At 40.1% G+C, this 24,632-nt stretch overlaps 1 protein-coding gene across 2 annotated transcripts in view; it reads left to right on the top strand.

Moving 5' to 3' along the window:
- The window catches only part of LOC121515609 (zinc finger protein AEBP2-like), a 37,413-nt gene extending 14,000 nt beyond the window's left edge, over positions 1 to 23,413 (top strand). Inside the window, exons 6-9 of one of the 2 annotated variants that reach the window (XM_041796465.1) lie at positions 6,444 to 6,511; positions 18,867 to 18,980; positions 20,056 to 20,085; positions 22,465 to 23,413. In XM_041796465.1, coding sequence (XP_041652399.1) covers positions 6,444 to 6,511; positions 18,867 to 18,980; positions 20,056 to 20,085; positions 22,465 to 22,471 — 219 coding nt within the window. In that variant the 3' untranslated portion in view covers positions 22,472 to 23,413. The remainder of the gene's footprint in view (positions 1 to 6,443; positions 6,512 to 18,866; positions 18,981 to 20,055; positions 20,086 to 22,464) is intronic. The other variant, XM_041796466.1, reaches the window with a different exon arrangement.
- Positions 23,414 to 24,632: the final 1,219 nt, after the last annotated feature.

Raw genomic sequence — 24,632 nt, 5'->3', positions numbered from 1 at the left:
TTCAGGCGCGGCAGAGTCGTGATGTAAACAAGCAGCAGCAAGAGGCTGGTGCAATTATGTAGGACGAGCTTAGCGTGGATGCTGCTAAAGGGCAAGTTTTATCAGAACTTGACAACATTTCGTTGTTAAAAGAAGAACAAAGAATAGCTGTGAGTTGTTTTCTTTTCAAAAACGACAAAAGTCGTGTACTGACATGTCTACAGTCGCCATATTTGCGTTATTCCTTGGTAGCTGCACACGCGCAGCTCGATAGCTGCTATGTCACGTGTTTTGTTGCTCTGATTGGCCCGTAGAAATGTGACAGACAACGTTCATTCAATCACACTCTGAGTTTTTTTCAAATCCTCTGCCCTTTTCCAAACGCTCAGTGTTAAAGTTTTCCCAGATGGATGTGTGAAACACATCCATCTGGCGTGTCAGGTTAGCACCAAATAGGGTCTTAAAATATATGAAGAGAGTCTTGAAATAAAGTAATTAAAAGTATTAAATTTAATGACAGATTTTCTGTATATACCCTGTTTGATTAAAGCTTGATTTCAGCAGACCTGCAGGATACAGGGGTGTCTCTTACTCATGCGAATACATTTTCATCGTGCACACGATAAAAAGTACAATGCTGAGCACAGATCAGAATGAATAATGTGATACAAATCTGCAGTGTTTTTACATTTCTTGATAGTCACATGATTAGCTTTAGCCATAAATTTCCAGTGTCTTCTTTGCAGTTCAGAGCTTTACAACATAGTTTTGTTTGTAACATGCTGCCTCTGCTGAACTGAAATAATCCCAAACAGCTGAAGAGCTGTTCTGTCTGTGCTGAACTACATTTTTCCACTTCCTTGGCTATCATGCCAGCTAACCAAGCAGTTGCTAACCAAATCAACACTCAGTCCACTCCACTTTACTCCATGCTGGTGCTTTACTCAACACCTAACAGCAGGGACTGGGCGACTGTTTAAATTTGGTTTAATCTGTCAGCCAGGGGCAGCAACAACTGAACAGTCATCTGACAAAAGTATAAACCACAGGGAGGAGCTGTGGAAGTTCATGAATAAGATTTTTTTTAACCTTTTTTATCCTGGGAAAATTTGGGCATAGCAGTTGGTCTTATGCTGAATACAAGCATGAAGATATACGATACAAGAAGGCTGATTTTTTTTTACTGTCTTTTGTCTTTTGTCTTATGTCTGCTCTTCTCAGCTTTGTATTTTATGTTTATTGATTCTTATGTGACATCTCCACTTCTCTTACTTGGTTTTTAGGGCCCCCCTGCTTTTATTGCTGATATCCTGCCCCCTCTTTTTACAGCTGTATCGGTTTTACCAGGCAATTATCACTATTATGATTATGATTAATATCTTTTACTGTCTAGAATTTTAATTTTCATATGATAACTTTTTAATCTCTACACATTTTAATTGTTTTTGTTTCCTTATGATTTTGATTTATATTCCTTTCTGTCTCTTCCTAATATTTTAAATGCTTTTACATTTCTGGTCCTAGGTCTCTTTTATGTAGTTGGTTCCTGTGTTACCTGGATTGGTCTAGGTTATTCTGGGTTTTTATTCTTGGTCTTCACTTTTACTATGGAATCTTACATATCTAGGTTTTTATAAAGTCTTCTAATTTGACATCATTTTTGTGTTTAGAATGTTCTGCTAGTTTTTTTTAATGATGTTGTAGTTATATTCCTGGCAGAGTTTTTCATGGATTCTTCTGTTGTTGGGGTTTTGTCTTTCTTGTGATGTTTTTCTGTTTGTGTTTGATGCTGTGTAATTGTGATTCTGCTTATTGTCAAAGCACTTTTTAAACCTCCATTTCTAAAGGTGCTATATAGATAAAGTTTATTATTATTATTATTGTTATTATTGTTATTATTACATAAGGAAGAAAAATGTAAAATATGTCAAGTAACTCTGTGACTGTTGAGAGTGACGGCCTGAGGGGAGAATCTGTTTCTGGGTTTGGCTTGTTTTAGTATAAAAGGAGTAGGACTCAATAGCAACAAATACAGTAATATATGCAAATATGAACATGTGCATATGAAAATGCTAAGAAATTGTTTATTTGATTCTAATATAAATCTCAAAATTGCTTAATTTACAGTTAAAGGAGAACTGTAATGAAGAGCTGTAATAAGTTGAAGGTATTGCTATGGCATCTCAAAAAGAACAACAATTCTCTACTGGTCATGTAGTTAAGGTGTTTGCACATGTCCCCTTTTTCACTGGAAATGAGTGTATGAGTCTGCTGACATGGGTCAGAGTTTTCCTCTTTAATTTCGTGTCAGGAAGTTTTTTTGAAATGTCTTTGTTTGACATGCTTGAATTCCAGTTGCAAAAAGAATGCAGTTTATCAATCAGCACTGTAATAATGTCAGAAAAACTCTTGTGTTGGCATCGGTTCTGTCCTCACTGTAGTGATGATCTGCTCTTCAGCTCTGTTTCTATAAAACCTCAAGTGAACACCCGCAGCCAAGAATTTTAAAAGAAAAGCTGAAAAAAATGCAGATAGAGCTTGGGAAGAGGTTAAGGGAGGTAACCGCATATTTGGACTCAGACTGAGAAGGAGGAAGAGACAGCCGGGGGAGGGAGAGAAACAAATGGAGAGAAACAGAGACTTTAACGAAAGGACAAGAAAAAAAAGGGGGTTAAGTGAAGGTCAGTCTTGGAATCGGAAGAAGATCCGACCAGTTGGGCATGCATTCCCCCTTTTCTCCAACCCCTGGAGGATTGTGGTGGAGAAAGACCACTGCGCTGCGTCAAACCCCGAGCCCCAGCAGACCCTCCCAAGCCCAGGGAGATGGAACATAGCCGTGGGGGTTCTGTGGAGTTTGGCCGTTGGGCTTGCTGACACACCAGAGCTACTCAGGCATGTTTATGATGGGATATTTTTGTTATTCCGCCAATTTGCGTCATCCACAGCTTGACCCCCTGACACGAGACAGGCACCCGGTTTTCAGCTGGCCTGCCCTCCCCTGGATTTGGTCCTGTAGTTTTCAATGACTTGTTTTGGAGCCACGCTAATATCCACCGTTCACTCCCTGTTTCCTCCCACACTCTCTCTCTCTCTTGCCTCCCTCTCTTGGCTCTCTTAAGGATTAGGATCTGTCCCCTAAAGCACCATCAACAAACTGCTCAGCTCACAAATCACTTCATGCTGCTTAACCACAAACTCACTTCTTCATCATGAGCCTTTACATACAAAGTCATGGCCTCTTCAGGTGTAGCCTGAGCTTGTGATTATTAACCTGGTGCTGTGAGGAGCCTGAGGGTACACTTTAACATGCATTTTTAATAAAAAGGGCAGCAAAAAGCAGCTGCTGGTGTACTGAGTCTTAGCTGCAAGGATTGAAAAACTTACGGTAGAGCCAGCACAGGATTCAGTTTAATGCTGTAGCCGGTTCTGTTGTTGTTGTTTCTAAAGTTGTTTCGTCTCCTTTCAGTGGGAGTCACCATAGAGCAGAAATAGTCAGCCAAGCAGTGAGAGACAACCAACAGATAAAGACAGAGACAGACAAACAAGAGCAAAATGTAATGGTAATGCTAATTTATGAGGTGGGACTGATCTCTGAAATGCTGGAAGGAATTTTTTTGGAAAACATTTAAGCTTGGTCTTTAATAGCGATTCAAGTTGGTCTCTTTTAACAACAGAGAAGAAGCATGTGTTTGGATTATGTGCCATTAGCGTGCCCTGACTTTGGAAACATGGCTCATGATTTTTAACTGTATTGGTGATAAAAGATTTGACACTCTGTGGCCTTTATTTTTTGGCATGTGTGCCTGAAAGCACAGAGTAGACACAGTATGAATCCCTCCTTCTCAAGATGATTCGATTCGAATCTCGATTCACAGAATTCGCTTTGATTCACTGACGATTCATTAAAATACAGAACGGTTTGGTCCGATTCGATCGGATACAATCGGTTTATAAAATCAAAATAACTTTTTGCTTCAACAAAAATTAGCAAAAAAGGGGAAAACAAGATAGTTTCATAATAATCTAAGTTTATTTGATCTTATTTATAAAACAGACTAAATGCCAGGTCTCCTGTGCTAACATTCTGAAATTATGTTTAAGAAAGTTTTCATCACACCCAGGTGCCCATGTGTCTTACTTTGACATTAAATTGGGAGAAAAATATTCAAATGAGTGTTTCCTGGTACATGTTTGTCTTTCTGTACTTGTAACTTCCTTAGCATTATTAATCGCAATAGCAGTACAAACTAAGTATCAAATTTTCCAAAGATAAAAAAATCAAAACATCTTAGCCCACTGATTTAATATTAAACAGAAATCACTTCACTGAGCTGGAGATCAGCTGTTCTCCTGTTGTCTTTCCTTCATATAAAGTCCACATGACTTTTTCCTGAGGTGCAGAACTGTAACTGAAAGACGTTTAGGCGATGACCGGTAAAACACATCCAGCTACCTAGCAAGCACCTATGGCGAACGGAAATCTCGTTTAAAGGTAAAAGGTCACCGTGGGTCACGCAAGATTACAGACACTGAGCCAGAGCATGGCGGAACGGGCTATGAAAACAAGCAGCAATCAATGAACCGATCTTTAACATTAAAACCGGTCCAAAAACCGGTTCATGCTACATTTTTACTGGTCCAGGGCTCTGCGGACCGATGCACTCGGACCGCTGACGTCAAGAACAGTTAACTGATCCATATCGGATTATCTTTACACCACAAGGGAATTAATGTTATATAATTACACACACATGTTAACACCTACAGCATCTACTCTGTGTTTCAGCTCATCCTAGCACTTTTCTAATCAAAAACAAGGTAAAAAAATAAAAAAATAAAAGCACAAATCTCCACTGATTGCCTCATAAAAAGTGAAACTGTTTTGTCTCTAATTGTATTGGTAAGTCAAAGAAAGATTAAACATTAAATCTTGTAAATGTGAGATCCTCACTTTTCAAATCCTTTATCATGGCTCTGAATGCTTGTTCTGTTTTCCACACTCTGGTTTTAAGCTTACATACTGTTTCACACACGAGAGACATCAATATGCTTGATTTGCCATCTTGGTTGAAATGTGCAATGCTTCACACAGTGAAATATAAAGGCACAATGCCAGCAACAACAACATTTATATCTGCTTACCAAGTGGGAATATTCTTTCAGAATGATCATCAGACTGTAGCTAAACAGACTCCTTCTTTAAAGCTTCAGCCAGACAGCTCTATACCAGGAATAAAAATACCTCTGCAACTTTGTTGCTAAACATAAATATAGATTTGTGCACATGGTCTTGCCATTCCTGTATTTAAAAATTGGTAAATGTGTTTGATCACGAGTATAAGAGGAAGAAAAGCTGTAGGATGAGGATGAGAGTCATTTCTAGGTCTCTGTCTCTTGTCTCAGGAGAAACATCTCCCTCCTGTCCTCAAACCAGTTTCCATCAAAGCCCCAGCCAGTCCCCAGAGTACCAAAAATAATTTCAGATATTCATGTGCGTAAGAGAGCTTCTTCACATGTGAGCTCATTCCCATCTCCTATAAATAGACATTCCTTATAAAAAGAGCCCATTGACGCAAGAGGTTATATCTGTGGCTATTTTTGACTCTCCTGGTTATTTTTCTAGCTTTTCTTCTCCTTTCTGACAATATTTGTGTGAATACCAGACCAGTTTTACTATCAACCAACACAGCTTGATTGCTGAAATGTTATCTATGAAAAGGGCCAAGTATGCAGGAAATCTTGTGTCATCTCAGCTGTATTTTCACACGAAGACAGGCCTTGAAGTTTGAAGTTGAGGAATAACGCCAGGTAACAAAGACATGGAAAAACAGCCAACTAGCTGCAAATCTTAGACGCAGTGTGCCAGTTTCCACAAGACACACTCCTGTTAAAAACCTTGTTGTGTCTGGTCAGTGTAAATCTCATGTCTCTAATCAATGCCAGCTTAGATAAACACTTCCCTAATGTCCAGATCAATCTGAATTTTGTCTTGATTTGAATTCCCCGGTGACAGTTTGTTGCAGGGGAATGTGGGAGAGATCCTGTTGAAAATAGAAACCTCACTGAGCTCTTGCATGCATTATTAAGAGGGCTCACATTGCTTATTAGTGTAATGATCAGGCACTGTATCACTTGTTGAGATGTTTGAAGCATGTAGCCTCATTATGGGTTGGAAAGAAGGGGCCAGGACGGGGGCATGTCTTTGAAGCTTGCTCTCCACAGACATGAGAGGATGCTGCAATAGGAGCAAAATCCAAAATGTTAATGCTAATCTGATGCTTGTAAAATCCCCATCTCTTGAAAATTGAAATTAGCAACAATATGTAGGTTAAATAACATGCCTACAGCAATATTTGGTATGGTTGGACAGAGACAAACACACTTGAGTGAAGGGAGTATTACTAGGCTCCTCACATTTTTCATCTTATAGAGCTGATCTTGTGTTTTTGCTTGTCCCTGTGCAGGTTCTAGCCAGAAGAAAAGAAGGGTCTGGCAAGGTGAAGGTCCTGCTACATTGGACACCTGAGGACATGTGAGTAAATCCTTTTCTGCATAAACCCTTATTGAAGTGAAACACAAGCTTTACACTGGTAGAGATTTGGTGATACCGCATTGATCAAAATATCAGAATCAGCTCAATAGACCTGTTCTGTGCACATGCATTAAATGTGTCTCCAGCGAACTTTGCTCTCTGCATTCAAGCATAATTATTATACCAGACAGAGCAGTGTATTTTTCCACTTCGTGATTTCTTTTTTTTTTTATTTATTTTTTTTATCACACTTAAATGTTTTGGAAAAATAATATTAGACAAATTAACCCAAGTATATTCAAAATGCTGTTTCAAATGATCATATGAAGAAGCACAAATTAAAACAAATTTAACGTCACAAGGAGATTTGGATAGACAGAGATCCGTGTGTCTGCTAGTACAGGAGAACGTAAGGGTTGTGCTACAACCCAAGTTTTACGAATGAAGAACGAGAGTTCTTACACATGCTACCAAGCTGTCATCAGCAGCGCTGCTGAATAAATTTTATTTATAAAACCTTAACACCACCCAAGTTACGTCTTGGCCTGAATGGCAGGTGATTGGCTCAACGCCATGACACCTCAGTTGTAGCACAACCCTTAAGATTTACTTCATTTGGATCTCGAGTTCTTACTTATGCTACAATGTATACCACTGTCCTTGCTGGCCATGAGAGGACACAGGCATGTGCAACCTTCTTGACCAGTGGTCAAGGCAACATGGGAACCATGGCAACTCAATGTTATCCGTAACAAAAGCGCATAGCCCCTACCAGTAATTGCCAATGCCAAAACGTTTCAATGTCTGGCTGCAGACAATACAACAAATGACGCGTTTGACACATCCAGACTATAATATCTCACAAAAGTGAGCGGAGTTGACCATGAAGCAGCTGCACACACATCTTCTACAGACACACCGCGTAAAAGCACCCATGAGGTAGAAACACCCCGCGTGGAATGCGCCTTCAGATCCTTTCAGGGATCCTGTCCCAAGGAGGAATAGGCTAATTCTATAGCCTCAACTATCCATCGAGACAGACGCTCATTGGATAAAGTCTTACCTCAGGACTGAGACCCGTAGTACACAACAGCTGGTGAGAAAGGCGCAGTGGGCGCGTCCTCTCCAAATATGCCAAGAGCGCACAGACTGGGCACAGCCTGTGCAAGCGCTCCTCTTCTGCTGAAGCAAAGGGAGGGGGGTAAAATGCCCCCAGATCCTCCAGCATAGCTTTAAAACCAACCTTTGGCTGATAAGCTGGCATGAGAGCCTTACTTGTTGCTTGATGTCTTCGCAACATGGCATCTGTTTCGGAGGGAGAGCTGGCTGCATTGCAGAACTCCGAAAAAATGCACTGCTGAGCATTGAAGGGGGTTGCGCTGGGGGGTCCGGCCATTGAATCCCGAGCTTAGCCATCGCTCGTGACATCACCTCCATAAATTCCTTGTGGAAGGGGTCCTTAGACCCCGACCCTGTGGAGCCTCCCTCACTGCCGAATATCTCCTCTTCACCATGGCCATCACTGGTGATATTTCCATCCTCTTCACCATACTTCTCTTCTCCTGCAATGGATGCCCATTCACCGGCATGAAATTCAGCAGGCTCCTCGTGCTGCGGAGATTCCTCAACTGAAGGCGAGAGTTGGTCTGCAGGTGTGTCAGAGGGATAGAGGGGCAGAAAGTCAGCATCTGTCCACGGGCTAGCAGGCTTGGAGAGAGCTGTGCTGGCCGTGGCGGGACCAAATAGCTGAGTTTGATGATGGAGCGTGGGGAGAGGGAGTCGAGAGCATACGAGGCAGAAAAAGGGGTCGCTTAAAGATAGCTCTGCATGTTCCTGCCCCAGACAGAAGACACATTTCTCGTGTCCGTCCTTTCCCGCCATTTGCCTCCCGCGCTGAGAGCAGCGCTTCTTCATAGCGTCCGGCATGCTAACCTTAGCGACTCGTAGCACTACGTATGCTAGGATAACTGGTTGAGTGGCTATCAAAAGCTAACTCTGACCAACAGTAGCGTCACTGAAGAAGTCCACTTCTACAGGGATCCAAGATGAGTTTTTGTTGCTCAAAGGAAGGCTAGGCTGTCCGTGCTGGAGCAGTTCAGATGAAAATCACAAGCTAGCAGCAAGTATCCAGGGGTAGGTGTAACAATATAAGCGGCAGGCTGAATAAGCTCAAATGACGTTGGCAGGTGCACAGGGTCCTTTATAGCCTTAGGGTGGGCCCAGGCGCATCATGGCGTTGAGCCAATCACCTGCCATTCAGGCCAAGACGAAACTTGGGTGGTGTTAAGGTTTTATAAATAAAATTTATTCAGCAAAGCTGCTGATGACAGCTTGGTAGCATGAGTAAGAACTCTCGTTCTTCATTTTTTCATACCTCTGAACAGTGAAATAGAGTCTATATAGCACTGCATGTTAATGCAGCCTTCATCTCTGGCCTTAGAAATAGTGGTGATGCTAATACAAATAATTATACAAACGAGGGAAGCACAGAAATGTCAACACTAGCTACTGTCACAAATCATGAGAAATCAGAATCACTAAAATAAAAACATCTGACGTATTGGTTAAGGGCTCTAGATTACTCAAAAGCTTTATGGATTCATCAGTTGCTAAAAGACCTTCATTTAAAATATTTGTAAGTATTAAATATGCACACAGAAATTGTTAAAATGCACGACCACTAAATGTTCATAAAAATTTCTGAACAAAGATTCTGAACAAACTTTTAAATGTTGCTGATGTTCTAACCACCAACACTTACAATCTTCAGCACATGCTAACCATGTAAAGCCTGAAACTGCAGCGTTTCCTTTAAGGGAAGCACAACAGTTCAACAATGTATATGCATTGCTTCGTGATAGTTTTATTTGTTTGCTGTGCACTCAACATGTTGGCCTTCCCTCATGTCAGGGCCTTCCATAAATCTATCTTAACCTCCCTCACTTGGCTTGTCCAACATTTAGGTAACTCTCAGTGCAAGGAGTCAAGATCCTTCCCCTGTCCATGCACCACTTGAACCTCTGCTTAAGCCTGAAGTCTCTCTTCAAAGGGAGCTGAGGATGACTGCCACATTTTTTCAGCTGCTGTAGTCTCTCAGTTTTATGATGGACCTGTTCTTTCTGATTTATTGAGTGCTGATTGGGAAAGGACTGTCCTCGGCCCTCATTAGGCCTGGCACTAGTTCTTTGCCATCTGCTTTGCCACTACACTGTCTTCAGACAGTAAATTAGCATCTTGAAGTCTGTTTGTTTCTTTTTATGTGGCCTCAGAAGCACTATAAAACCATCTAGTCCACTGGGGTATGAGCTAAACTTACCGCATACCTATTCCTTGCTCACTTTAGGGGAAATATGTCACCTCCTAAGGCCCAGCTCATTTAAGTAATTGAGCAGAAGGGCAGGCAAGACCTGCACTGTGCATCTGTGTATGAGAAGTGCCTTCCTCATGAAGAGAATAAGCTTCACAGAATGATGTGATTTTCAGCTCAGGAGAAGCTCCCACCACACTCCCAGCACTCCCACACTCCCATTAAGGGTTTGACTGCACAGCCTCTGAGGATGATCAGAGGGAATGAGAGGAAGAATGGAAGTAAGGGGGAAAGAGGGTGAAAAAGGGTGGAGAATAAGAAGAATAAAGCCAGAGGGAAAAGAGGTGTGCAAAGAGAGAGCGAGAGAATAGAGGAACCAGAACAAGGTCAAACTAGACACATTTGAGTTTGAAATCAAAGGAAAAATGAGAAAAGAATCCAGGATGATGCATCATGAAGTAAACTTTGCCTGACAGCTTCCGTAGCCAAAACCTTAGACTATAAACCCTCTTCAGCTCCATCCTCACATACTTCCTCTTCTTCTTTCCTTCTCTCCTCTCTGATCCACCTCTGCTGTCTCCTTCCCACCTCGCGTGTGGGAGTTTAATCGTGTACATAGAAAAATAGTGAAGGGAAAGGGGGAGTAAGAGAAAGATAAAGTTTAGTGATCAGGAAAGACGACTCAGTTTAATTCCAAACAGAGTGAGGCAGATGGAGATTGATACGGAGACTCCAACGCAGATAGGAGCAGAATGGATGAGGGGGAAAATTTACCAGACGGAGAAGGGAGAAAAGTGAGAAATGGGAGTGGGAGGAAAGTGGTTGTGGAGGAGGTAGAGAAATGTGGTAGGGTGAAACCAGAGAGTGAACGATAGGGAGGGAATGAACAGAAAGAGATAAAAAGAGAGTGAGAGGCCTTTTGGCTTAATCCATGCAGGAGAAATCAGAGACGCTGCTGAGTCATATATTTGCCCCACGGCTGGCAGGCTCTGGTAATTAATACGCAGAACCAATCCATAGAGGAGCGGAGAAGGAAATGTACAGTGAGATCTTAAGCTGTGAGCAGGGTTGTAATAACTCCCAGTAGATTAAAGCTGACCAGGTGATGATAATATGTGCAGTATACACATTTTTTCTTACTTTATGGCTTAAATGCATGCATTTTACAATTTACTTATTGAGTTTGGCTTTAGCTATCAGTCCTTCTTCTAACAGGGCACACTTACAGTTCACAATTTTCATGTTTCGATTTAATCCCTCAAAATTCTGAGATATTTTTAGCTCAGAAGCACAATTGAAACATTGCGGACTAGCTAAAAGCATTTTCCAGAGGAGGCTAGTGGAAGTTTCAACTTGAAAATAAAAAACAGTAAGACATAATTCTTAACTACACATAATTTTCCCACGATTCTGGTGCTTTGTCAGGAATTCTTTTGTGAGATCTTCTGGTTAATTATTGCAACATTTCCTAAGCGCCTGGAGTGAGCATGTGCATCACAGTTGGAAGTCAGCTGCTACCAACAGCTTCACTACTGTCACCCCTGCAAGTGCGCTCCTGGACAGGGATTGTAGTGCAAGTTCTCTCTCAGATTGATATGGTAAAATAGTTGGTATGGTTGCAAGACCACTAGTTCTTGACCAAAGCTGGAAAAAAAAAATCAGCATCAAAATAACAGAAAATCACCATCAGAGTGGAAGGGGAGTAACAGGGTATGAAAACAGCAAACCCAGCCAACTGAAGAGGAGACTGGAGAGAAAGAAGAAGTTTTGGGATAAATTACCTTAGAATCAGATCTGTTGATCAACTTCATATTAGGTATAAATTCTTAACAGTTTTTTAAATCAAAAGCTATGTTCCTGGGCCAGAGGCAAGGAGTGTAAACCCCAACAGCCATTTCAGACTGGATACTTGGCTTCTCGGCAGCATAACAACTTGATTTTCAGCTTGCAAGTAAACAAGTCAGGGATTTTAAACTGCCTTCCTGAGCACCACAACTTATGATATGTGCATATCATAGGTGGCAAATCTTGAGAATATTAGGCTTCCTTTTTTCCTGACAGCTGCTTGCAATGCTCAGGCAAAACAGACAGGAACATGATAAATGAAGAGCCTTATTTATCATGTTTTATCAGATGTGCATGTCTGAATTGGTAGAATATGTTTGCAGTGGGTTTCTTGATGACACCGATAAAGGCTATAAGCCAGATGAATGTGTAATACAGTTTTCTAAATTTCACTGTCACTGGAGCTCTCCGTTTTCACATTGTTAGGCACAGGGAAGATGACCACAATGTAAAAGACTGCTTAAACATTTATTAAAAAAAAATCACTTAATTTTATACAGAATTCCTTATTCTTCTGAATGTTTCCTGGCTCAGTTGTCAGTTGTAGGGAGATTTAATGAGGGAAAACTTGTGAGGAAAGACAGGGCTGTGCCAGCAGAGAAAAGCAGCTAACACCCAATATATGCCCATCTAGTGATGTGTGAGCTTCAGCACACAGACCCAGTCTGAAACTGGTGTCAAATTTGACTTGATTTTCTGAGACCAAAATTGTCTTATGTGACAAAAAGAGACACAGGTTATTTAAAGTTAAATAACTTTTGAACCATGAATTTAAGCCTCTTTTTTCGTGACTGGCTGTGACAACCAATGACAGGGTGTTCGGTTGCATCGTCATGCTATATCAAACTGTGAATATCTTTACTCTTAGAGATGGCATCACTAGCTCATAATAGAGAGAAAGCAAGACAGAGAGCCCGTGACGTGGCCCTCTGTGTCTGAACTGCATTGAGTTTGTTGCAAGAAGAAGTGCCAGTCATTTTTGTTTTTCTGCATGTCAGACAGAAAATCTTTGAGTTTTTTGTCTTGTCTATATAGTTCCTTAACTTCAACATTTATTACAGCATGGCATTACTGCAAGACACACAACGCCAAGGTTGTCCTGACAACAAGGATTCTTAGTGCTCGACAGTGCACCACAAGGTTGATGTTTTACTGGACTTTTATAACCCAAATGTAATTAAATTTAGCCCAGTAATCTGGTGCGTCAATGGCAGCCTAGCTCAGAGGAGATGAACAGTTTAATCAAACCTGTATATTTTTTTGTGATTTTGGTTTTGGAAAGTCTTGTAAACAGTTGTTCACTCTTTAGATACTGGACATTGTTCTGGGTTAAGCTTCATGCACGTTACTCCAGCATGTGGATAAGCCAAAGCCTGATGGCTCAACAGTCACTGTTCAGGGGAGGAATTCAAATTTAAGTTATTTTGAGACAAAGATGGTTGGTAGTGAGTCTCATTTGGCCTTGTAAATATTTAATCTTTGACTCTGTGTAATATCCTCGTATCTGACACACAGTCTGGTGGTCATTTGTTCAACCATCAAGTGTCATGACCTTCAACACCAAGGTCAACATCAAGTGCTGCACTCTGCGTGTCTGTGGGTGTGTGTTTGTTTACATCTATGTTCTCGGTAGCTGAGTCAATGATTAGCTGCTGGTGTGAGTGGGAAGCCATATTTATTAATACTGGAGCAGACCATTCACATTCTGACTGACACTCATTAACTCCATCTGGGTTAATGAGTAACTGATTAACACGAACCACTCTGAACATGAACCACCAGCAGCTATCTGAGAGGGGGAGGGGTTGTGTGGGATGAGGGACAACAAGAGAACTATAATTGGTGTCTAATCTTTGATGGATGGCTGAATGGATTCCCCTGCTCACTGTTGAATGCTTCGGAATAACAAACAGAAGAACACACAGTCAGTGACAGTGAACGCCCCGAGCAACTGGCACATCATGTTGTGTGACAAACTGCACGTTGTTCAGCAAGCTTAACATAGCTTTATCTCATACACCTTTGTTTGCCAGTCTATGATTTGTTTGTTTTCATTGCTTTTTATATATTTATGCATTTATCGAATAGTTGTTAGGCTTGTGCATTTAATCAAAGACACACAGCTCTAGGATATTCATTTATACATGCATCTCCCTAGGAAAAAAGTCTTGGTGTCACTGGGCACAAAGATTACAAACAGGACCTTTAACAAGCTAATGGTCTGTAAGCGACAGCCTTATGAGGTGGGTCCGTTCTTTTATACATCTTTGATCATGAAACAGCAGTACATGAAAGTATAAACGCCCATGTCAGTAATGTGCTCACAGAGTATCTGTTCTGTGAAATAAACAGCTACATGTCAGTGTAAAGGGAAAAAAAGCTTTATGTACCTTTGAAAGCATATATTTCTCATACGCTTTGATGGGCAGCGCGAAGGCAGGAAACTAGGGAACATGTTAGAATACACAATCAGAGAGTCGTTTGATAGAAGTAGTGAGTAGTAGTTATAGATGAGGTCTAAATTATTAGCCCTGCTATGAAAATTTCAGTTTTTCCCAAGTATTTCCCAAGTGCTGTTAAACAGGGCAAGACATTTTAAAACTTTTCTCAACCTTCAGATTTGATGGTCTTCTGGCATGGACCTTGGTTGTCAGTTCACCCCACAGATTTTGAATGGCATTCAAGTCAGGGCTGTGTGCAGGCCAGTCAGTAATGTTCACTTTAATCTTCTAGAGGTAGTTCTTCACCAGGAACCAAATATGTTTTAGGTTGTTGTCATGTTGAGAGACAAAGTGACAACCCAGACCCAGTCTTTCTGCTGACTGCTTGAGGTTTTGTTTAAAAATCTTTACATATCTTTCATTTTTATGATTTCTTTCCCCCTCATCTTACCTCTCTCTTCTTTCTCTAAACATAAGCAGCGTCTCTGTGGCCACAGAGCTCTAGTGTGGTCTCATCTGACCAAAGGATACGCTTCCAGTATGCATTATCTTTCTCCAGGTTGCCCTAAGCATACTTCAGTCTAGCATGAAGGTGTCTCCTCTGCAAAAGTGTTTTTCTTGATCTGTAACCTTGCAGTCCATTGCTGTGCAGGGCTCTAGTGATGGTCTTCTTTGAGACTCCAGTGGTCTTGAGACACATCTCTCACTAGTTTTCTTTCCAAGGTCTTTGAAATCTGTCTTTTCCTACCTCTGCCAGGATTGTTTAGTGCTGTGAATTTCTTAAAGATACTTCTCACTCTAGTTCTTGACACTCGGAAAAGCTGTGATAACTTTATACATCCTTCTTCTGCAACAGTTCTTTTACTCAAGTCTAAACTGGAGCCTATCCCAGCTGTTTTTGGGTCAGAGGAGGGGTACACCCTGGACCGGCCAATTTAGAGTCCCCAATTAACCTAACAACAAGCATGTCTTTGGTGGTGGGAGGAAGCCAGAATACCCAAAGGGAACACACGTATGCACAGGGAGAACATGCAAACTCTTCACAGAAGGGCCCTGACCGGGAAGCGAACCAGGAACCCTCTTGTCATGAGGCAACAGTGCTAACCCCTGTGCTGCTGTGCAGTGTTAAGAGGTGCTGTGCTAAAAATTCCTTGCAGTTTTTAACAGCACTAGGAAAATAAATTTTAAAAACTGGAATTTGCATTGGTGGTTGCAATGATTGCGACCTCTCCTTTATATCTGTATTGGCTTAAATGAATTTGAAAATATTGGCACAAACCAGTGTCATGCATCCGTAGGTAAATGACTTGTGAGTCAAGAACTTTAGCTGACACTTAAGCATACTTAGAATTTTACTGATGCCTTAAAATGAGCTGCAAACCATTTATCTGATGATTGACTTGATCTACAATGTAACTGTCATAACACTGCTTTCAGGTCTCTGTAAGGTAACATCATAAACAACACCTTCTTTTCCAACAGTAACACACCTTGCACATATACAACATCAGATCAGCAAGAACAAAGACAAAACACTTTGTCCTCTGAGGTTGCTAGTATCAACAAAAAACAAAAGTTCCTTGAAGGAAATGTAACTTGTTTTTGTCAGTTTTCATACATGACAGTTGCAAAGTAAAATTATATTTGAAAGACTCAGTGCTAACCTTAAAAAAGCACTGCATTAGGAATAAAAAATCCACTTGTAATCCAATCAGTTATAAATCTAAGGCATGATTATTTCTTTGAATAAAAAATGATGTAAGCCTGTTTAATCAGCTATAAATGCGTCTCCACGAAAATTAGCATGTAATCGCTTAACCAGTAAATCCTTCTAAACACTGAATACATATTTTGAACCAGGGCTCTAAGTAACCTCTTTCCTGTGTTCCAAAATTATTTCGTTTACAAGGAAATCCAAATCCTGCAACAGTTCTTTCTGCATAACATATATCCATTAAACATGCTGGTGAACAAATAAGCACTTACCTGCTTTGTGATGAACATTTTGCTCCAGGCTTATTCCAAGTCTTTCAGCCATCAATCTATGCTTAAAGAGTGGGTTTCACTTTGGCTTATACCCTCTGTAGCTCATAGATCACAATAAACAGTTGCTTTTTAAGTACCAGGTAAAACTAGTAACCTGACAAGCCAGATGGATGTGTTTCACTTATCTATCTGTGAAACCTTCAGTACAAAGCGTTTGGGAAAGGGCAGATGATTTGAAAACAAACCTCAGCGTGTGAATGGATAAGCGTCTGTCTGTCACATCTTTACGGGCCAATCAGCATCTTGCAAAGCTATAAGCTGAAACACTTGTTCCTGGCCTTATTGAAAGAACAGAATATCACACTTTAAGTTTTTCTTGGTGGAAAAAATGTTTTTACTTTTCTCCTTACTGGTTTTGGCAAGAGTTTAATTTACTAACTGGCTCAACTGATAGTGAACAAAAATAATGTTTGCCTTTCAAGGTCATGTAATGTAGTTCATTCCCTGGGTGTGGCCTACTATGTCATATATTTTGTTGCTTTGATTGACCTGAAATTAACGTGAAAGAGAAAGTTTGTCCAATCATGCTGAATGTTGAATATATGCCATGGTTTTGTGAAACTCTATGTGGTGTGCCATTTTGTTCTTTTAGTGTAGATGTCTTTGGAAATATGTTCATGCATGCATAGTGAGAACTGATACTAACACCACTACATAAATGTGTATGTTTGACGCCTGTGACATGCTGATCCTAGGTTTGGCCCTCCTGTGTGCCTCACAGTCATCAGAAAATAATTACTCATCTGTACCACAGCACTCTCACTGTGACATGTTTACATGCCACAGTTTACATCATAACTCTGGGCTGGAACATGTGCACTCACACAAGCTCACACTCGACAGGTCCTCCTTTGCCATTTGTGGTTTGCTTTCCACAGGGACATACAACTCAAGACTTAGACAAACTTTAAAGAGGACTGTTTCTTGTCTTGTCCCTGCTTCTTCTCAACTTCCTCTTTCTGCTCTGGTAACATTAAAGTGGATGAATCTGCATTCTCTATGCACTTTGGGATCAAAAGAGAGAGAAGCTTCACTGATACAAAAGTTTCAGGGTTATTTTTAGGTCACAAAAACAAGAACTTCTCCTTTAGCCCTATTGTGCTAATCCTTATCTCTGTCATCAACATCAGCACAGAAATCTTTAACTTTTAAATGTACGTTTTCTTTTCTCTTAACTCAATTTTGATTTGGAGCTTACTTATGTTTTTTGAAGATTACAGCTTAGGGCCATTGTCAGCTTTCATTTCCTTAAGCAGTGTATTTCTTTGGCTTTTCAATGCAGAAATTTTTTTTTAACTGCTTCTGTGTGCACTTCTTTGCATAACTGTTATAATTTAGAATTGAGATCTGCATTACTCATGAACATCAAGTCATGCTAAGGTCAAATAATGTTTGTTTAACTATTATGGCCTAAAGGATATTGTGTAATGCATGGTTGGATACTGGTAGATCATGAGCACACTACTGAGGCTTTCTGAACTTTATAGCCTGCACTAAATTATCGTATGTAGCTTACCCCATCCTCCAGGCCCTAAAACAGGCCATAAAAGGATTTTCAATTACTGTTTAAGCCAGTGGTTGTAAATTAACATGAGCTATTTTACTTTCCCCCCTCCATCACCACTTTCCCTTTGCTGTCTGTTGTATCTTCTCTCATTTGTGTTGTCTATCACCTCTCCTTTGTTCTTCACCTCTACCTGCACTCTTTTGCACTGAATGCGCTTCATGCAAAGCTCAGCCATCACCCCGTCCCACTCAATGGGCTGACTAGGCATGTGAATGAGTGATTTGGCTGGGTGGCTGCCTGCAGAAGGTGTGTGAGTGTGTGTCTACATCTCTGGGGGCTCCGGTGATGACGCACGTAGTGACGGGGGGAATGCTGGGGGTGGAGACAAGGGGGGGGGGGGGGGCTGAAGGAGAGAGGGGCGGTTCAGTCAACTCGCTAAGCTCTTTGTTTCCTCTGCACCTCAGCTCGCCACGCCAGTGCTCTTGCACACTCCCGTCTTTCATGGGCAATCAAACTGTACAGTAAGGTGCAGCTGAGCCGTACAGTACACCATGTGCACATGTGCAGGAGTGCCTGTCACTCCAAAGACACCCTCACTTTTCCTGCTTAAAGAGCTTAAAAAAAAAGAAAAAAAAACAGCCCCTTCTGATTGAATGGTCCCTGGTATTCTTCTGTCAGATCATTTTGAATGCAAAAAATTCTAAATGATAATTTTGAGGGAGATGTTTTGCCTCTTTTGGACTTTGACAGCTTTAGAGTTGCAGAAAACATGGAGGAGAGGGGGGAGGTGACATGCAGCTGAAGGCCGAGCATTTGACTTGAACCTGAGGCTGCTGCAATATAGACGTCCATCACATGGATTATTTTTAGACTTAAAAATGACTTAAAGCTAATTAAAGATACTATAGAGGACAAAAATATGCCCCTCCTTTGTTTGTGTGAGCATTTGTGCAGATCTGTGCTCCCACCAGTGTCTGTGTCAGTCTCAGTGCTTTGGTCAAGGCCATGTTACTTATGGAAATGTACTCAGTGTTCAGAGGGAGGTGTTAACATGTGTGCTGGACTCAATGAAGCTCTTTGTTCATCTCTCTCACCCCGCGCCATTCAACCTTCTCCACTCTCCATCCCCCTCTCTTCTCTCCATCTTCCTCACTGACTCTCAGACTTTAACCACATGTCCCTTCTCTATGCGTGTGTGCTGTCTTGCAGACTACCTGACGTGTGGGTGAATGAAACGGAACGATCACAGCTGAAGACTAAAGTGGTGCACTTGTCGCAGTTACCGCAGGACACGGCCATGCTGCTCGACCCTAACATCTATAGGTGAGTGTGCAGCATGATGGTGTGCACATTCACACATTAACCTACAGTAATGCAGATCCTTTTTGTTGCAATAAAAAGTCAATATTTGTATTTCTCAGTAGGATTTATCTTGTTTAGTGTTTAATTCTAAATGAAAGTGTTAGTGAGTGCTAACCTCTGCCCTCCACAACAGTTTTTCTGTGTGTGCTGCATAAGAAACACCTTACTCCACCAGGGGGCAGCAACTCCTGACTTCAGTTTTTGGACTATAAAGTCCAGTAATAACAAGGATGTCACTCAATCTGCAGTAGTGAGATGTGATTGTACTATCCAGAAATTTTTAACAATGACAATGAAGAGTGAATGTATGTATTAGAGCCATCTTTTCCACTGGGGGAGTTTTCAGCCAAAATTTTCAGTGTAAGCTCCCCAGCAGATTAATATGAAAACAAAAGAAAGGGATACTATCAAAATGACATCTTAAAATAGAACTAATAACAACTTAAGAAAAAAATAACAGTTCTAAAATGAAATGTGACAAAACAGCATAAACCTCCTCCTGTCAGTTGCACCTCATTTTAAAGTTTATACTCTGTGCTATCATGAATGTTGGCCGAGCTGCCAGACTTTAAAATTTATATTTGAGATGGAAAAAAGATTCTCTTTATATTCAACAAAAAGGGCTCAAAATACATCCTAACAATGTGCCCAAAAACAACAGATTGGCCTTCTTACCAGAGATATATGGCTCACAAGTGTGCTGATCAGCACACAGGCTGCCTGATTTTAATTGGACCTGAAGGCTCAGTAACTGCAGGGGCTGCTGCTAGACTCTGGTTTCACAGTGAATATAACCGTCAGCACTCAGCCAGTTTATGTCAAGGTTGTCCTTATGCATGGTCAGTGCCTGTGGCACAGTAAATACAGTAAATACAGTAGTGTTTTACAACAACTCTATATTTGAATGGTAAAAGAAGGCTGAGCAAGGTAGTGTTAAATTCTGTTATCACCAGATTATTAAAAATGAGCTCAAAAGCCTGATTACATCAGAGATTCTTTCACAAAATTGCTTCTCAAACTTTGTTTTTCTTTCCAGAGCACTTCCTCAGAAACGCCTGAAACGCAGGTGAGCCTAAACACTTCAACATGAGTGTTTGTGTCACAAAAAGATAAAGATAAGGAATGCACAGATACAGATGTTCAAAATGAAAATTTAGTTGATGGCTGATAAAGATGCTGATGTTTTTTATTCATTATTTTTTTACTGTAATGATAAAGTAATAATAGTGTCATACTCCACAGTACCAACAACAACTCTCATGTTTGACTGGTTCATGGCGACATTAACTATTTATGGCCAATGTTTGTCAAAAGGATATCTATTGGCTGATATCGATTCTAAACTGATGCATCTGTTCATCCCCAATAAAAACGACCCCCATTTATCAAACGTGTACACCAGAAATTTGGTTGTATGGTCATTTCCATACACTGATCAATCTGAGTGTGGGCCTCCAGTACGCTCAAATCCCACGCCATGTCTTGAGTTCATGTACGCAAATCTTCAGATCAGTGGCCTTTCTGTGCAGCATGGATCTGGTAGTGATAGATTAGATATGGCTTTAAAAAATGTATTTAACAACAATCCAAACCTCTGACAGGCCTTCTGAGCAGCATTGCTTTTTAAATGATGAGTAGCACAAGCTCTTAGCTGATTTACTTGCTATTTGGTACATTTGACAAACGAACATTTTTTTTATTGACCGGATGCAATCAGTAATTATTAAAGATCTGCTTCATACCTTAATATCACAATATCATAGTAGATTTAAGCCAAAAATAACTGCAGGTATTAAGTAGAAATATGAAACTCAAGAGGAAAATAAATATCACTGTATGCCCCTCCACACTTACAAAAAGCCTCTATTTATAATAATACCTCAGGTGTCACAGCCACTCTCTTCTCAGTCTAGGAAGTTTCAGGATTGCCTCCTCCTGTTAACACGTAACTTCTTTTAATTGCTAAAACAGGCTTTTTGTTGATATCTTAAGAGCTGACCGTGTTTTCATAAGCCCAAATGTAAAGGATGTTTATAACATTATAATCTAAACAGAAGGCATTGTGATAATATTATATACAAGTTATACATCATGAGTGTATAAATTAAATATTCTAATATCAGCTGGAGTTCAGTTGTCCACAACAACTGTTAACCACAGCAGTGATTTCCTTCTACACATGGTGCTTCTGATTCACTTTAACGCCACTTTTCAGGCTAAAAAGTTACTAGATGTTTATTTTTCCTGGACATCTCTGACATGGTGACTGAAACCATGATACAGGGATCATAGTGTCATTACTGTATTCTATATATCCAGGTCATAACGCTGAGGGTGAGGCCGGGTGGTCCTATTTAAATGATAGTGTTTTTCAGCTGCTGTAATTATCTACAACTGCTCAGCTGTAAGCTGGTAATGGTCAGATATGTTTCATAAATCATGTGGAGCTTGTTATAAGATAATTTCTATATCTTGATTTAAGCTTGTTTCTATGCAAGTTTGATAAATGCAGGCCAATGTCCTTAGACTTCAATATCCAATCATTATTATGTTTTTGGCAGAAACACAATGCTCTCTAGATTTCAACTTAATTACTCTTAATGTAGAAAGTATCAAAGAAAAGTACATGGTATTTTTTTTTTTATGAAGAAACATGAGAATATTATTTAAATGTTACTAACCATTGAATATTAAAAGACAGTTCACTTTTTCATTGACTGAAGTAATAATGCTTCATCACATTAACTTCAGCTTTTGAACAAAAGTGATTCAGATGTATGTTGATTAAGGGCAGTGCTGGCATAGTTTGCAGTGTATTTGTTTGCATGGATTAAGGACAAAGGAATTTCATTGCACAAAAAGAGCATTTTTATCAACATCCCTGAAAGCTTGAGCTTCAAAGTGATATTTGTATTTATATAAAGATAAAACAGAGCTGCTGCTGCTTTCTTGCTTGCTAACTCAGCTTGAAAGGCTACATATCCACACTATAGTGACAGCCACATTTAAAATTGCCGTTTTCTTTTTGCTGTAAGGTAGATCAAATGAAGCTGATTCCTTGATGGAATGGTAATGCTTGTGCAATCACAGTATTACCCGTGGCTCTGGCTCTGCTCTGGTTAGACATCATTGTAGATGATTACTCATTCCCCACGGTGTCACTGTTCCTGTGTACCGTGAAGCTAGTTAATTGGGAAACGGGCCATTTTAGAGCCATGACCCTCAGCATTGCCTCTCAATATACATGAGGTCATACTTGGATGTTGTTCCTTTAATTGAACACAGTAGTTAAGGGAAGTAAAAGCTCTAAAATACACACCGCAATGGAAGACATCTATGTGTCAGAAGATTGATCATAAAGCCCCTTTCTCAAACCTTAATCTGTCTGATGACACACTGAGAACATCTCATCCTGACTCTCTTTTTCTCCTGTCTTTGTGCTCAGCCTGTAAGGACTCATCTGTGGACTTCATACTTAAGGGGAAAGGCTTGTTCATAGGAAGTTTATCTATATGGGATGGGACGCGCTTCATCTGTCTCTGCTGAATGAGGGGATTGAAGTGGCGATAAAAGGAAGTATAACTTGGCACTGCTGCAGTTCTCCTTTTTCTCTCCCTTTTCAATTTTGTATATCTGAAATGACTGTTGTAGCCAAGAGTGGTGAAAAAGAGGGCAACACTTTTGAAAAAGTTTGTGTTTATCAACAACTTAAATGAATGTGTGTGTTTTTTTTTTTTTTAAAAAGCACCAAACTAAAAAAAATCATGTAAAAAATGTTTTGTGTAACTTGTCAGAAAAATGCAGATTTTATAACGGTTTTGTGTAAAATATTTATGCAGATTTTTAACTTATTTTTATACCATTGTGAAATGTGTTTTTGTGAAGGTTTGGATAAAACCGTATTTACTGTGATAATCATGTAAACTCTCAGTTTGGAGTATTTGGACATTTCTTGTTGTAATTATGTTTTACACGATATAAGTCTTAACAGATTCTCTTATTTATACTCGCTGAATGCAGTACTTTAACCTTTGTGTATGACAATGAAGTATGTGCTCATACTAGTCATGACAGACCTGCATTTGATGCAAACAAAACTTCACAGGAGCAATAACTCAGTAGTTTGGGACACTACATCGCAGCTCTTAGTCTTACCAAGTCTGAAGACAGTATGGATTACTTGTATGAGGATTTATTAGATTTTTAAGCGTACACTTGAGAACTGTAAATCACCTCAGCTCCAACCCCTCTTGTAAGTAACATGAACTGTTAATCATAGTTGTTATAATAACTTAACATTAATGCTTTTTTATGGTTAAAAGGTGTGTTTTCTACTGTATCATGTCCCTGTTGTAAATGGAATACTGTGTTTATAATAAATGAAAGAAACTACAGATGTTGATCGATGCAGCTTGTTTGTATAGATGAGGATGCAAGGTGTTGGGATGTCTGAAAGGAGCAATGCATCCATCGTGATATGAATATGAGTTCCTTATGCGTGCATTGGAGTTACTGGCGGGAGTATTTGGCGTCCATTAGCAGAGCAGCTTTGGGAACATACTGTGGAGAAGCTAATGACTGGGCCAGCGGGGCAGAACCCCTGCCGGCCTCAGCTGTTAGTGAACATGCCTGCAGAGAAATCAGAGTTCAGGGAGAGGTCTGTTACAATATGGCTGTCCCACTCTTTAATGTCTCATACACTCACACATACAAAATTCATGGGGATTTAGGACTCCTGCATGAGGCATAATGAGGCCTTCAGGTGTAGTTCCATTCATTTGGTGCCCGGGAAAGCACTGAATGTTTTTGGCAGTCCATTTTTTAGGTGCTTTCAAAGATCTGCAGTGGTCTGTGACAGCTCATTGAGAACTTTAATGCCAAATTCCTTAGAGATGACTGTAAAATATTCAGGCAACACACTCTAGGTTCATTACAGTAACCCCAGACTTGAGTTTAGTCAAATGTGAAGCTTTCCTGAATGAAACAATAGGATGTTTTTTATTGTGACTTCTGCAAAAGATTGTAAACTTTGATATTATACATTTAGCCACACAGCTGTAAATTGATCATGGTTCAGATTTTGGTGTGTTACTTTAACACAGAGGTAAAGTCCACAATTATTCGCTAGAATCGTTAACTGCTACTGGAAGCTGCTGTTCTGTTGCTGTATCTCATTCATGTTTGGTGCTGTTTACTTGTGATTGACCACGATTACTCTCTGCCGTTGACTGTGCTATTGTCTGAGTGTCCCTAGTGACTCATAACTCCACCTGTGACTGTTAGAATGGGAGTTGTGACTGGACTGGTTGCTCATCTCCACTAAACTCCACTTCTAATTTATTGTTTTAGACCAAAAAACAACTTTTTTGTTTTATTGATGAATTCTACATAATGAAGGTGAAGAGTCGTTAAAGGGGCCTTCCTGGTTAACACAAAGTTATTTCTCAAAGGCTACTTTTAACAGCTTTCCTCCCTCACTATGTGAAATTGATTTATCAAATGAGTCCAATTTATAAACAGTTATTCTACAATACTCAAATTTGAAGGCCCAATGCTCTTTTTTTTTTTTTTTTTTTTTTTTTTTAAGCTGTACAAACAAAATCAAACTATCCA

Source organism: Cheilinus undulatus, linkage group 9 (genome assembly GCF_018320785.1).
Source record: "Cheilinus undulatus linkage group 9, ASM1832078v1, whole genome shotgun sequence".
In the NCBI taxonomy this organism is placed as follows: domain Eukaryota; kingdom Metazoa; phylum Chordata; class Actinopteri; order Labriformes; family Labridae; genus Cheilinus; species Cheilinus undulatus.
The sequence above is the reverse complement of the archived record's forward strand: the minus strand, read 5'-3'. Positions and strand labels throughout refer to the sequence as shown.